Below are 13,663 nucleotides of genomic sequence, written 5' to 3' on the forward strand. Positions count from 1 at the left end.
CCCCAGGAAACCCACTGAATACTTACTGTCCCAAAAGTCCATGCCTCACTGGCACATTTCAGTATAGTTGTTTGAATTCCTTATGCTTACCAGGTCTCACATCTGTGTCACCTGTCACCAGCGCTAAATCCACACATCTCTTTTTAAGCTGAAGTTTAGAGTTCTATAGAGAGCTGACCGGAAAATGGAAATCCCTTCTTACACAAAAAAAATCACATTTTTTAAACCTTTTTCATCCCTCAAGGGGGTGAAAAATCAAAACCAAAAATATTTTCACGGGAAGGGATTTCCAGCGAAGTTCCATTCTCGGAGAACCAAAGCAGAATTCTTTTGTTTGCTGGCTGGTGGGTGGGCTCCTTGGCTTCCCGGGATCCTGGAGAGGGAGCTAGCCGGGGAGGCGGGTGGCCAGGAGCTGGCTGTCCAGGGAATCAGCGAGGTGGGTAGCCACCAAGTAGCCTGGGGAAAGTGGCGAGCTGGAGAGAGAGGATAGCTTGGTGAACTAGTCAAGTGAGGAGCGGACCAGTCCAGTGAGCCTGGCAGCCCACCAGTTGGGGACCGGGGAAGCTCAGTTTGCCAGCTTGGTGGGCTGCTGGGGTACCTTATCTGCCAGAGAACTGGGGACCCTCATGACCTATGGATCCCAGGAGACCACCTGGGCCTGCCCAGTTTCCATCAAAATTTTCATCTAGCTATAGTTATATACTAATTATTTGCAGATCTCATTAAATTATTGTACTTTAAACTGCACAAAACTAGGCAACTGTACCAATAGGAATGTGGGAATCTAACTTTAGCCACCCATTTAAAAATGAAATCTTGGCCATTTTGTTCTGTTGCGTTGAGCTAAATGCATTGTAATGGGAATTCCCTCTTAAAAATTTACACCCAACAATGAACCTTTAAGATTCTAGAAGTGTAAGTATCTATTGCGGTGACTTTTGCAGGATAAATTAACTGAGGCTTGATGTCAAGTTGGGGAATTTAAACCTTTTTTTCTGGGGGAGGAAGGTCTGATATTGCTGCAGGTTTTTTAAAATTTCTAAATGTTTAGCGGAGAATATTCGATGTGGTCTAGTGGCTAGAGCACAGGTAAGAAAAGCAGGATTACTGAGCTCTGTACCAACTCTGTGCCTCAGGACTATTCATGTGAGTAAGGGTTTAAGGCTTCGGGACCTACATGCCTGTTGGTTTTTATTTGTCCAAAGTACAATTGAAAAATGTCAAAAAGCAAGGCTGTATGACTATCAATAAAACAATCCTAAGAAGTTCATCTTTCTAATGTTGACTTTCTTCAAAGAGAGGAACATCTGATCCCATCTGTCTAAGCTCATCTTTGTAGTCCAATGCAAGTTGTAGGTGTATTTTAATCCTATCCTGCAAATAAATGAGCAGGAATAAAATGACAAATTCTCCTATCCTTGTCCTTGTGAATTCCCTTTCCTTAATCTGTTAAGAGTCCCATTGAGTTCAGATGGACTACTTGTGGATTAAAATAGTACTCAAGGTGAAGGTGGCAGACTCTGACCTAAGTGTTTGAGAATATAAATAAGTTTAAACTTCTAGTTTTTAAAATATGATTTGAAACAAACAGGTGTCATTGACTGAGATTGTGCATTTAATTTTTATCTTGTTTTCGACTTTGTTTTCAGAAATGGCTCCTAATTTATCAATACATTCAAGAAGTGCTGGGGTGATGATGCCTGGATTGCTCAGATATAACTCCACATTGCCTGCAGAGATAACTAATTTATATTCTTGCCGTACTATTTCTATTCAGTGAAACAGTTGGTTCTACCCTATTTTAGCTGCCCAGCTTCTGTTCTTCTAGTAGCTGAGACATGGTCAGACTTCATCACAGCTATTCAGTACTTGTAATTTGTTGCTTCTGCTGCAATGCACTGAAACAAGTTTCTGGATAGTTGCATAGCTCCTTTATCTGTTTATATCAGGAGTGAGAATTGTTTTGCTGTTGGTCATATTTGAGTCTGCCAGAGTAGTGCTGTACCTTTAAAAGAGCTGCTCTTTTTCTGTTAGCGAGGTAATTCTGAAACAAAATCTGAATCCTTCACATGGCACTAGACATCACTTAAGGCATTAACAATTCCAGTTCCATAGAAAGCTTCCAGATAGCCTGTTGTAAGGATGTCTTGCTTCACTCATCAATGAGACTCATTATCTGTGATAAGATTAGTGAATTATTTTTTTTTAATTTATACTGCTGGTGGAGAGATTGGTGTATAACTATATTAAGTGTTTCTTTGGCATCTTATAAAAGGCCTGTCTTTTTCTTTCACAAACTGTCAAACTTTTAGTCTAAGCTTCATAATGCTGGCAGCTCTATCTCTTAAGAATAACTTGCTGTTTTCAATAGATCGAATTTGAAGCACTATTTAAGTTTCAAGTTTGGGTGCAAGTTCTGAAGGGCTCATAACTGGGCAGGTCGGATATTGGGATCTCACTTTCTAAAACAAGTGATACAAGTTTTAAATAGACATTTAACCCTCTTGGATTTTTAAGTAATAGGTTTAAAATGTGATGTATTGTCCTTCAGAAACAGCTGCATCTGGCAGCCATCATTAATGCTACTAAAGGAATTGGCCAGGATGGGATCTGTTGTATCCTGGGACCAAGATGTTCATGGTGGACATTATGAGGTGGATTAGAGCCTGAATAAGCCTCATGTGGGAATGAATTATTCTTGTGTTGGACTCCAGCCAATCTACAAATTTGAGGCTAATCTGGTGACTCTCAGAGCAGGTATATAAGCTTCACAGGAGAAACAGCAGCTTATTCCGCTCAATGTCACTTAATGGCTTGGAATGATCCTCTGCCTGATAGTGGTGACAGATTTCATTGGCCTCAGCCTGGTCTGGGTACACCCCAGCTCCCAGCCCTATTCTTGCCTTCTTCCAACCCTGCTCTTGACTCCTGGTTCCAGCTCCAACTCTTGGCTCTGACCACTAGGCATGACCATCCTTGCCTTGGTTTTGAAAGATATACCACTTAACAAACAGGCTATCAAATTCTGCACCAGTTTCACTTCCTGGATAGGTTTAAGGTGAAGCCCTCAGAAAAGCACATTGCAGTCATCTAATCTCAAAGTGACAGTTGTACAGAGGAGTGTACTGAGGTCCACATTTGAAACAAATGGTCACAATCTCTTGGGCAGTTGAACATTTGGGGGGAAAAAGATGTTGCTTAAAAAATCAGAATAGGCACAGTCACAACAGTTGGAAATTCAACTATATTGTTAACTTCAGTATCAAAAGGCAAGTCTACACTTTCAGATGAAGGTGCAGATATAATCAGTATCATATTTCCAGGTTGTCTCAACATTGCTGCAGTCTTAGGCAGTTTGAGAATCAGCTTGTTTTCTGTTATCTGTACTCCCGTCTGAACCAGACACTGGTTAATACAATTGACTGCTCTAGATGCTTGATAACATGAGACATAGAGAAGCAAGGGAGGCAAAGAGCACCCGGAAAACACCACAGTGCCTCCTCACTAAATCTCAGCGGCCCCATCTAGACGTTAAAGAAGAGGAGAGAGAAGATGGACCCAACATGAAAGGACACTCCGGGAGGAAGAGCAATTGCCCACTAACACCTTTCTGAGAGCAAGAATTGAACAGTCAAGAAAGGCATGTTAACAGCACTCTGTGATCAGTAGTATTAGTCAGAGTGCCTGGAGGCTAAAGTTAGTATGAGCATTGATTGTGCACACTGCTTCATAGAATCTTAAGAAGCTGATCATGCAGAAAATGGGATACTGGATGTTAAGTTTAAGAGATAGCTGGAGACTTTTTGAGATGGGGGCTTGTGTATGATGGCAGATACTATTGACATATCTTCGGTAAAGCAATTCGATCATTAAAACATTCAAGCTTTTAGCCAGCTGTGAGTATGTGATTGTCTTTCATGTTAGATGTGAAGATTTCACAGAACAATTAGATACCACAGAATTTGCTTATAGACCACTGGTAATTGAAAATCTTAGTGGAAGTTACTGGTATGGTGAAAAGGGAGTCTGGGGCAGCCCAAGTACCTTCAGATTCTGCATACCGGGGAATAGCATCATCTGACTTGTTTTCCTCAATAGAGATGAATGTGAACCAAAGTCACAGCTCTAAATACTCCTAATCATTGGAAAGGTTCAGAATTTGAACCCAGACCCCACATTTTGCAGCTGATTCCATTTATGATGTACTGAAGCAAAACCTCAGGTCAGAATGCCCTGGAACTTTCAAAGTATTCCAAATTTGGAATCTGAATTGTAAAAGTTCAAGCTCATCTCTAACACAGAAGTACTTCTGCTCGGCTGTGGGAGAAATGGGAGCTAGCTTTCAGGAGTAGGTGATGTTTTGGAATAAAACCAGTAGAAGCTTGAGAGCAGAACTGCTTTGACTGATCAGAAACTTTCTCGTTAGGGCTGTCCACATCACTTAAGGTACATCAGATGGGAATTTGTCTCAAGTAGTAGGTCTTGGATGTTCAGACTATATCACAGCACAAACTCTGAGGTCTCTATCCTCACCTCTTGGTATGAATAGGGCAAAAACTGATGATCTGTGATGATTCACAGAAAAGGAAGCTAATAGGCAATTCATGAATTTGTGGTGTGTGAGAGAGGAGTGGTATTTTTGATGAACATTGAACGGACTGTTCATAGGAAAAGTTGAAAGTTTGCCATGTGATGTGGACTATTCAGCTGAGGATCATTCCTGCTTAACTTCAGCTTGCAGAACTGAAGGATTGATTCCAATTTGTAAATATTATGAAATTCACAGCTGTGAATTTGCAAATGATTTCAAAACTTTGTAATATGGTAGTAGTTAAACTTTTCTAGAAGCTAAGAATAATTTTTGTGAGTAGTTCAACTCTCAAAAATACTAAATTTTTATTACTAAATTAAATTTTTTTCTTGATGCATTTTTTCACAAAGTAAGAATATTTGCATAACTTCAATGACTTTTCTTTCTTTCCAGATTGCTAAAGATTACTTAGAATGTGGCCTGAGCAAGTCTTATAGTACATCTAGTAATACCCTCGGCATAGATCTTTGGAGAGGAAGAAGGTGTTGCTCGTGTAATTTGCAGTTACCACCATTGTCTCAGAGGCAAAGTGAAAGAGCGAAGACACCTGACAGAGACATCATCTCTAGACCAACAACTTTACCTTTGCTGGCACTACCGAGTATTGCCATCACCACTTACCAGGACTGGTAAATTGTTTCAGATTATTAAAATTCTATTGTTTTGTTTTTACAAGCACTGAAGATGTTACTCTAGTATTTTAACCACTACTCCCCTCCCATTTATAAAGTCAGCATTAACCAATCAGTATCACATTATGGTATCTGAGATAGAATAGGAAATAACCGCAATATCTCCAGTACAACAGTGTGGTGAGTGTTGGTGAATTTTGACTTTAATGGTGAGTAGTATAAGAAATTAACTGATGAAATTACTAATTTATATTATGCTACGTGGTCTGAACAAATGTGTGTTAGAAATGACCTACGGAAGTTAATCATGGAAGCAGTAGGATCTTTCTGCTTTTGTGGTATCTTAAGAGACTTTGACATCTAACGTTAGTGAAGGTGTCAGTGGAACATAAAATTAAAGTCACTCTTAGACAAAGCCTCTTTTATCTTTAAAGACCCCTGTCTATTTTTTTTTTAAACCAACCTTATAATTCAGGTTTCCTTTCTATTTCTTCCCATATGCTCACTGTGATGTGACTTAGAATCTAGTCATGTGATGGGAAATTGGGCGGTGGAAACTGAGTATGCCAGTTATAAACTAATGCTTTTTAACTTATGTAAGAGACAAAAATTTCTGTTGGGGGCTAGGTATCAAACTAAGAGGGTGTCTCTACTTAGCTAGAACCAGGCTTGAGATTGAAAGGATGTGCTTTAGCTCCTCGGGAAGGTGAGGGAACAATGTATGAGAACATCCCAGGACAGCTGTCAAAGCCTCACATGAAGGATTGTGGTTTCAGGTCTCAGGGCTGCTCCCTAATGTATTCAGCACAGGAAGGCTGACCATTGAAGGTGTCCATCATGAGCTGTATAGACACACCAGAGATGTGTGGGGAGTCTGTGAGTCAGTCATGAAACTGATGGGTTTTGAATCGAAGGAGCCAGCTGGGTGTCTTAGTTCAGAAATAAATCTGAATGTCTGTCTTCTGTTTTTATTTATTTATTTTTTTTGGTTTTTTTATATATGGCTCATTTACCCATTGAGTTCCAGTCTGGTGGAGGACTATATCCTGTGATATTCACATAGTATTACTAATTTTTAAAATCTAACCGAAAACGTAGATGGGGTAGAAATGTTAATGTCTGATGAAAACCGTTGGTCTACTCTGGATTGTATATTATAACTTTCAGGTTTGCAAAAGTGTGAATCAGGGAGGCTTATAGAGTCTAAGCATCCACATGAAGCTGCAGGGGATGTTTCTCTGCCATGTCTTGCAGATTGAACTATCAATGGTTCATCTACCCATTACTGCAACTCCTCTTCCATCATAAAGCCCTCTTTTTTTCCACATGCGCAGACTTCCTCAAAAATTCTTGTCACATTTTCTGTACTTAGCCTTAGCCAAAGGGCGAAGATTGTTAATTTTCCAGCCCCAGGCTATATCCACATGAAACATTTTGTTTTCAAATGCAAAGTCTCTGGGCCTTGTGGAAGATCCTCAAAGGCAACATTGAAAATGTAAATATCTTCTAGGTTTTGATAAGTCTGATGTTGGTAAACCAAAGATTCACTCTGTACAAATATAAAAGAATAAATCCTAGCACTGTGTGCTTGACAAATTTATTTGAAAGGCATTGAAACTACAAGCATAATTTCCCATGATTCTTAATGCACTCTGCTGTAGCACTTTTCCTTTATCCTACTTCCTTTCATCTTTACAACCTATTATTACTCTAGGAAACAGGAAATTGGCTTAGATTTCACTGTATATACAGTCTGTGTTGTCTAGTACTTGAAGCCTTTTCAACTCAGGGTCAGAGCAAGATGCATAAGACATACTGGACCAAACTCAGGCTCTGCTGCTAGTTGATGGAACTCACAGATAAGTCAATGGATGTTGCACCTTGTTATGTCAGGGCTGGATTTTTCCCATTCACTTTGAATAAGAGTGGGCCAAAAATTTTTCTTACTACTGCTATGACAAGCAGAGTGATAAGTATCTGAACAGTAATATTTAAATGCTGGAGCTAAATAATGGTGCCTGTCTATCATATTCTTCTCTTATTATAGGCTTTGTTGTCTTAACTGAGTTCACTAACATACTGCTTTAGTATATGCCTTTGAATATAATCACTTTTAACTTTGTTGTGGTATTTCTTATTAAAATGCGAGACACATTTTTTTCTGGAGCAGAGCAATGAAGGCTTTTTTGTTTTCAAAATGTAAAATAAGTGTTAAATAGTAAGGAACAACCCTTGCAGTTACAGGTGGCATTACTAATTATGTTTGATAATTTGTCACCTAGCACAGTGTGCTAAATTCTATACAAACATGAAAAGCACAATCTCTGCCCTAAAAAGACAGGAAAGAAAGATGGTCAAGTTCATGGTTGGTCATGGTTTAGGCTGAAATTTTTAGTAGATTTTCACAGCAGAGGTGCGGGGACAAAATATGAAGTCATGGAAAATTCCTCAGATGTAGCTTTTGCTACATCAACCTACACTTGAGTATAATGGGGTTACTGAAAGCTGAGTCTTCAGGCTGGAGTTGGAGAATGAACCCACCCGGCTCCCTGCTTCAGGCATTGCAGCCTGTAACATGGGTTCGCAGCGTCACTCAGGTTTGGCTCATCCGCCCCTCCGTTTCCATCTAAAGAGGGTGGATGGGCCAAACCCAAGTGGTGGTGTAACATAGTGCACAGGGTTGCAGCTGTTAGATAAGGAAACTATGGATGGAACTGATCTCTGGATCATAACTTTTTCAGAGTTCAAGAGTGTTTGGATCCAGTGTTTTGAGTCAGCATGTTATAAATTTTGAGCGCCAGCTGCAGAGTTCACATTTGAATCTGAACTCTCTAGAAATGTTGGTCTGGGTTTAAACTTCATAAAGTTCAGCGTTGTTCAGGACTGGAGTTTCAATTTCGGTTCATCTCTAATAATCATATTTAGAGCACTCCTTAAGCATGCTTAGTGTAGTTTCTCAACATCTTTCCTCAAAGCCCGATACCAACCATACTGAACGTGGAGTTAGACTCTCCACACGAAGGAGTGGAGATGAAGGAGCAATACAAAATGGAACTGGGTACTCCAAGGAATTTTCACTCAAGAATTGCAATTGGTTGAGTAACAGTTGGACCAAGTTACTAGAAATTAGCTTTCTGATTTCAGATGTATTGAGCCTGTTGACCATGAAGCATTTCTGAGCATTTTTAGATTGTCGCATATAAATTGTTATAAATAAACATAAATTTTTCATAACTTTGTTTGAAAGAGAGAATGGGGAGACTATTCATGTGTTGTTTTTAAGAATGAATTAATCTGGGGCTCAGAGCACTCTTAATAGATGATTTAAGACTAAGACAAATATAAAGAATTATCGTTAGTTCATGATCCATTTTCTTTACAACACAAGGGGGCATTGCTGCACCTTTCTTCTAATACAGTAAAATTCATGTATGCATTTTATATGTCTGGTATCACAACATATGCTTTTCCTCTAGAATGATATGCCTATAGAAAAAAGTTAGTAATTAGCATTGACATGCCAATAATTTTTTTAAAATTATAGCAAAATATGTCTATTCTAACTGGTGACTAATTGCTGGCTTCTTCTTTCAAGCTTGAATTTTAAATACCTGTGTAGAGAGGTAAGAGAAACATTGGTGCTGCTGCATTAAGCATTAATGTTTGTGATTCAGAATCCTGATTCCCAACAAGCAACTTGTGCTTCAGGGGAACCTTTCCACCTCTTGAGAGCTAAACCAGCTTTATGTGTAATGATAGATTTGATATTTGCATGTTTTTTTTTCCATTTTCCGACTGGGTTCTAATCATTAGGGATTTTGTTAGTAACTCTGCTGCCTTGATTGCTCCACATAATGCACTATGGAGTCAAACTTAGTGCCAGTGTAAAATGTCTAAGGCTTATATTCTGAGCCCTAACCCTTCAGAGAGCTTTAGTGAAAATTCTGAAACTACAGGCAGAAATTCAAAATTCAGCCCTTCCTCTGTACAAGAGTTTTCAAGTCTAGGAGTATAATAAGGCTAAGCTCTTGGGGGTCTCAATCATATGAGGTAGGAAAGAGAAGAAATCTTTCTCTTTGACGAAACTGTCGAACTTGAGTTCTCCGTCAGTTTCAATGACTTGAACAAGGCAACTCAGTCTCTGGGAGTCAGACTGTGGATGTACTTCAGCAGGAATGTTTTATCAATCCCTAGTTCCATACCCTCCATTCATCAGGGGTGGTTAATCCAGTTCATATCACATTAAATATTATGATTATGGGCCCAGAGACACCAGAAATTTTTCACCAAGATTATTCACTGGACTTGATTTCAGTACTCAGACATCTTTTGTTTCTCATCTTTGTGTGTTCACAGTCCTCAAAAGAATAAGATGGACAGATTTGCTATGACTTACTCAATATAGTTAGTTACCTTTACACAATAGTGAGTTGTTTGATGCTATGGTATAGGCGCTTATGAAATGGAGTACTCAAAATGAAACTGCGTAGAAATGTAAACATGGAGGACCTTGTTCAAAGGGCTTCATAAGGGTTTGCTGTAGATGGTAGTTAAAGGCAATGGATGGATAGATGGTATCAATTAAAGGCAATGGATGGTAGTTAATGGCAATGGATGCTCTATTTTGTCTGGATGAAGACTCCTAGGGGAGCTGGCTTCAAAATCATTGAAGCCTGTTTGAGGCTGCAGACAAATTGGATGAAAAGAGGGTAAATGCCCTGAACTACCTGTGGTTAATATTGAGAACACTGCATTCTGTGTACTCCAGGACCAGTCACTTTAGATTAAGGGTTTTCCCAGATGGAACATAAGAATGGCCAATGGTCTATCTAGCCCAGTATCCTGACTTCTGACCGTGGCTAATGCCAGGTGCTTCAGAGGGAATGAATAGAACAGGCAATCACTGAGTGATCCATCCCATGTCATCCACTCCCAGCTTCTGGCAGTTGTTTTAAACCTGCTGCCTTTTAATTTCTTTGGGTGACTCCTGCTTCTTGTGTTATGTGAAAGGGGAAATAACGCACTTAGTCACTTTCTCCACACCCATAGAAGTATACGTTTCAGGCAGGCGACAGGAACAGCTGGTATGTCTTCACTGCAGAGTTAACTTAGAGGCAACACAAAAGTAAGAGCCTAACACCCCTCCCATCCACGCATACAAAAACCTCTCACTCGGGTTTAGTGTTGATCTGAACCTGGGCTAGCTGGCTCATCCGGGGCTATTGGCTAAAGCCCAAGTGAGGTTTTAATTCAGACTTGTAACCTGCTCACTTTGCAGTAAGGATGCAGGCTAAATCACTTGAATGCTGATAGTCGTCCAGTGCCTTCCCACAATTTCCCATGAGCTCAGAGGGTCAGACAAGGTTCCCACAATTCACTAGGAAGGAATCACATAGCCCCTCAGTTTATCATAGCACAAACAACCATGGATATGTCCCCAGAAGTCCTAGTTCAACACCACTGAGGACATCGTAACCTGGGTATAGCTTTACAGTGTGGCTGCTCACAGCAGAGCGCCTGTCACCCAAGTTAACTCTGCAGTGAGGACATTCCCTTCGGGGTGCCTGAAAGCAAGAGTGGAACACCAAAGATCGGTGTGTACTTGGCATGCCTATTCACTTTAATGAGATGTCTGATTGTCTTTGAATCAAAGACTGTCCTGATTAGACCTTTCTGTAGAGCAGTGGAATATGCAGGAGATAATAGACTGACCAGAACGAACAGGCAGTAAGAGAAGGTGGAAGTAGCAGTTAATGGCGATCTACACAGCGAGAAAGAAGAGTTTTATAGGTAGGTTTTAAATAAGGCTGATTACCAGTGAGGTGGAGTTGACAAAGGAGGTTTGTACCATTTTATGGGGCAAAGGATATAATAGCTACATTGTAAAGAGTGAGAAGAACCAAAAGTAATACAGAGGAGGCTGAACAAAGGAGCACTGCAATTAAAGGGACACAATCAAATAATCTTAGGCGCAGATTTAAAACCAAATATTCCAAAGGATAAACAGCAGGTATGTCTTATCTCTGCTGCCAGTAAAAATATTTAAACATCCATTTTAATTTAAAAAAAAAAAAAAAAAAAAAAAAAAATTCTAACTAGTCGAGCGTACAGACTTGTACCTTGGAGACATTTTGCAGAGTAGAAAAATCAATAAGACTTGTTCAGAAACTAGTGTACCTGGATTTTCTGGAATCCATATCTGCATTTGTAAAAACAACAGGAGAGTTTATGGGACAGCTCATTATTAAGTAGCAGGTTTATGACACGAAAGGTGAGTCAGTCTTAAATAAAGATATTTTCACTTCATTTGCTCGTTATTCATTGTAACTAGTCATTTTTTTTGTGGTGACTGTTAAATTCAGATATCTTCCTGGTGATCTCATAGACGTGATAGTTCACTTTTCATGCTAGTGCACATGCTTCATTGCTCTGATTATCTAGCGTGTTATCTGTTATAAAAACAGTTATAAGGTGTCAGTCATTGGAGTATCTAGGCAACAGCTACACATTCAGAAATGCACCCAAAAGAAAGGACTTTGTTGTTTACACCTAGCTCAGCCTCTGGTTTTAGTGGAGGTGTGATAGAGGACAGGGGCAACAACTGGTCCTTACTGAACGTAGTGTTAATATCTGTTCAGATTTCCCTTCCCTTTGCACAGATGCTCAGATAAGCTGCTTGAAAGGCAGAAAGGATGGAAGACTTGCTCATGCAGGGTCAAAGGACTGCACTGAATAGACGGCTGATAGTCTTTGGAGTGTGTGTTTGTTTTTTGTTTTTCCCCTCACTATTTTAACTTGATTAGAGGTCTGGGTAACTAATCCCTCAGGGAAAACCCTTGCTGAGTGTATCTATATTTTATTTCTGAAGAGACATTTCATCAGTTTACACAGTGTACTTAATGTGTTTTTTACTTCCATGAGAAGTGCTGTCTCCTTTGCCTTCTTGTTGTTGGAGCCATTGTAAAAAGATGAGTTTTGCATTTTTCCTTGTACTCTTAAATTTGGGCTCATTCTGATTTCCTTTTGCAAAGTATTTCATAGTTTAGGTTTTATGTTGAGTCTCTCACTGTTCACCAGAATAGCTAAAAGAGAGCAAGATGACAAATATCCTTGTCTAATTTATTGACTTTTAAATTGAAAGGTTGTTAAGGAGTTTGACTATAATACTATAATGCATTTGTTGGTGTGCCATGAAGAATTTAGCAGAAGTATTTGGATGTCACATCTATGAAATATGACTTTTCTCTAGCTGGCAGTGGGTATTTATCTGTGTGCTAACTTTAAGGGAGAATGATGGGTGGGCTGAAATGATTCACAAGAACATAAATCCAGCAAGGGGTACTGATGACATCCAAAGCCATAAGAATAAATCAGTGGATAAAGAGAAGCAAAACTGTCTCCATGTACTTAAAAACCTCAGCACAGTTCCAAGAACACTTCTTGACTGAAATTATATGGATTTGTATGCTGAGACAGTTGATCTAAGCAAGTGCAGTACCTGACAACCCCAACAGGATACCAACAAATCAAGTAGAATTGATTCAGAGTTAATTCTGCTATATGTGGTTAAGCTTCGGTAGGGATTTTAAAGTTGACATACATTTTACAGGACACTTACAGTACTGAACTTCTCACAGGCTCTCACATGTTGACAGAGATTACAGCAGTTTTCATCCTTTGTTAACTTTGCTAACCAACAATGAGAAATAACTTGGAAAGTAAATTTAAAATATGCCTCTGTCATGACTGAAATTATACAACAGTCAATCTGCAATATTGAGATGGTGGAGTGGAGTAACTCCTCATGACACATCTTGGAGGTCTGTCTATAGCTGAAATGTCAATATAACTTTGTCAACACTGTAGTTTATAAAAAGAAGTTTGAGTGATCAAAATAGGGTAAATTTTTAAGGGAGGAGAAGAAAAAAAGGATATCATTGATAATTTTTAAAATTATTTTCTGCCATATTCTTTCATAGGTTACCCTGAATTTTAGTTCCAGTATGTAAATGAAGGCCAGAAGAACTTAACAAAGTTGTCTTGTCATTGCTTGCCCTTTTATAACTAAATTATTGCACCAGGAGTTATAATTATCTAGTATTGCTCAATACCATGTGTAATGCTACTTAGAATATAAGGGTACCTAAAATCACATAGAATGTGCTTCATTAACATCCATGGTATTATGATATGAACTGTAAACAATTACAGACAATGGCTGGGATGACTGAAAGGCAATAAAGTCAAGAAAATGAAGCTATTTGCAAACAAAATACTATATGTATGCAGACTCTAAGGTAATACACGTATGAAACCGGGTACACAAATCATGCAAGAAACTGAGCACTCAGGGGTTAGATCTTCAAACTCCATTCTAAATTTAAAAGCCTTTTTGGCCGCACATGCATAAATTTTGTCCATATTTTCAAAAGAGTTGTTA

The 13,663-nt window shown here is 39.1% G+C and overlaps 1 protein-coding gene across 4 annotated transcripts in view; it reads left to right on the forward strand.

The window, feature by feature from the left end:
• Window positions 1-13,663, forward strand: part of PDE4B (phosphodiesterase 4B) — a 321,202-nt gene that overhangs the window by 50,494 nt on the left and 257,045 nt on the right. For all 4 annotated transcript variants that reach the window (XM_067535627.1, XM_067535625.1, XM_067535624.1 and 1 more), the window contains exon 4: window positions 4,985-5,220. In XM_067535627.1, the coding sequence (XP_067391728.1) occupies window positions 4,985-5,220 (236 nt within the window). The remainder of the gene's footprint in view (window positions 1-4,984; window positions 5,221-13,663) is intronic.

Source organism: Emydura macquarii, unplaced genomic scaffold (genome assembly GCF_026122565.2).
Source record: "Emydura macquarii macquarii isolate MOO-44397 ecotype Brisbane River unplaced genomic scaffold, CSIRO-AGI_Emac_v2 contig_3506, whole genome shotgun sequence".
Taxonomy (NCBI): Eukaryota; Metazoa; Chordata; order Testudines; family Chelidae; genus Emydura; species Emydura macquarii.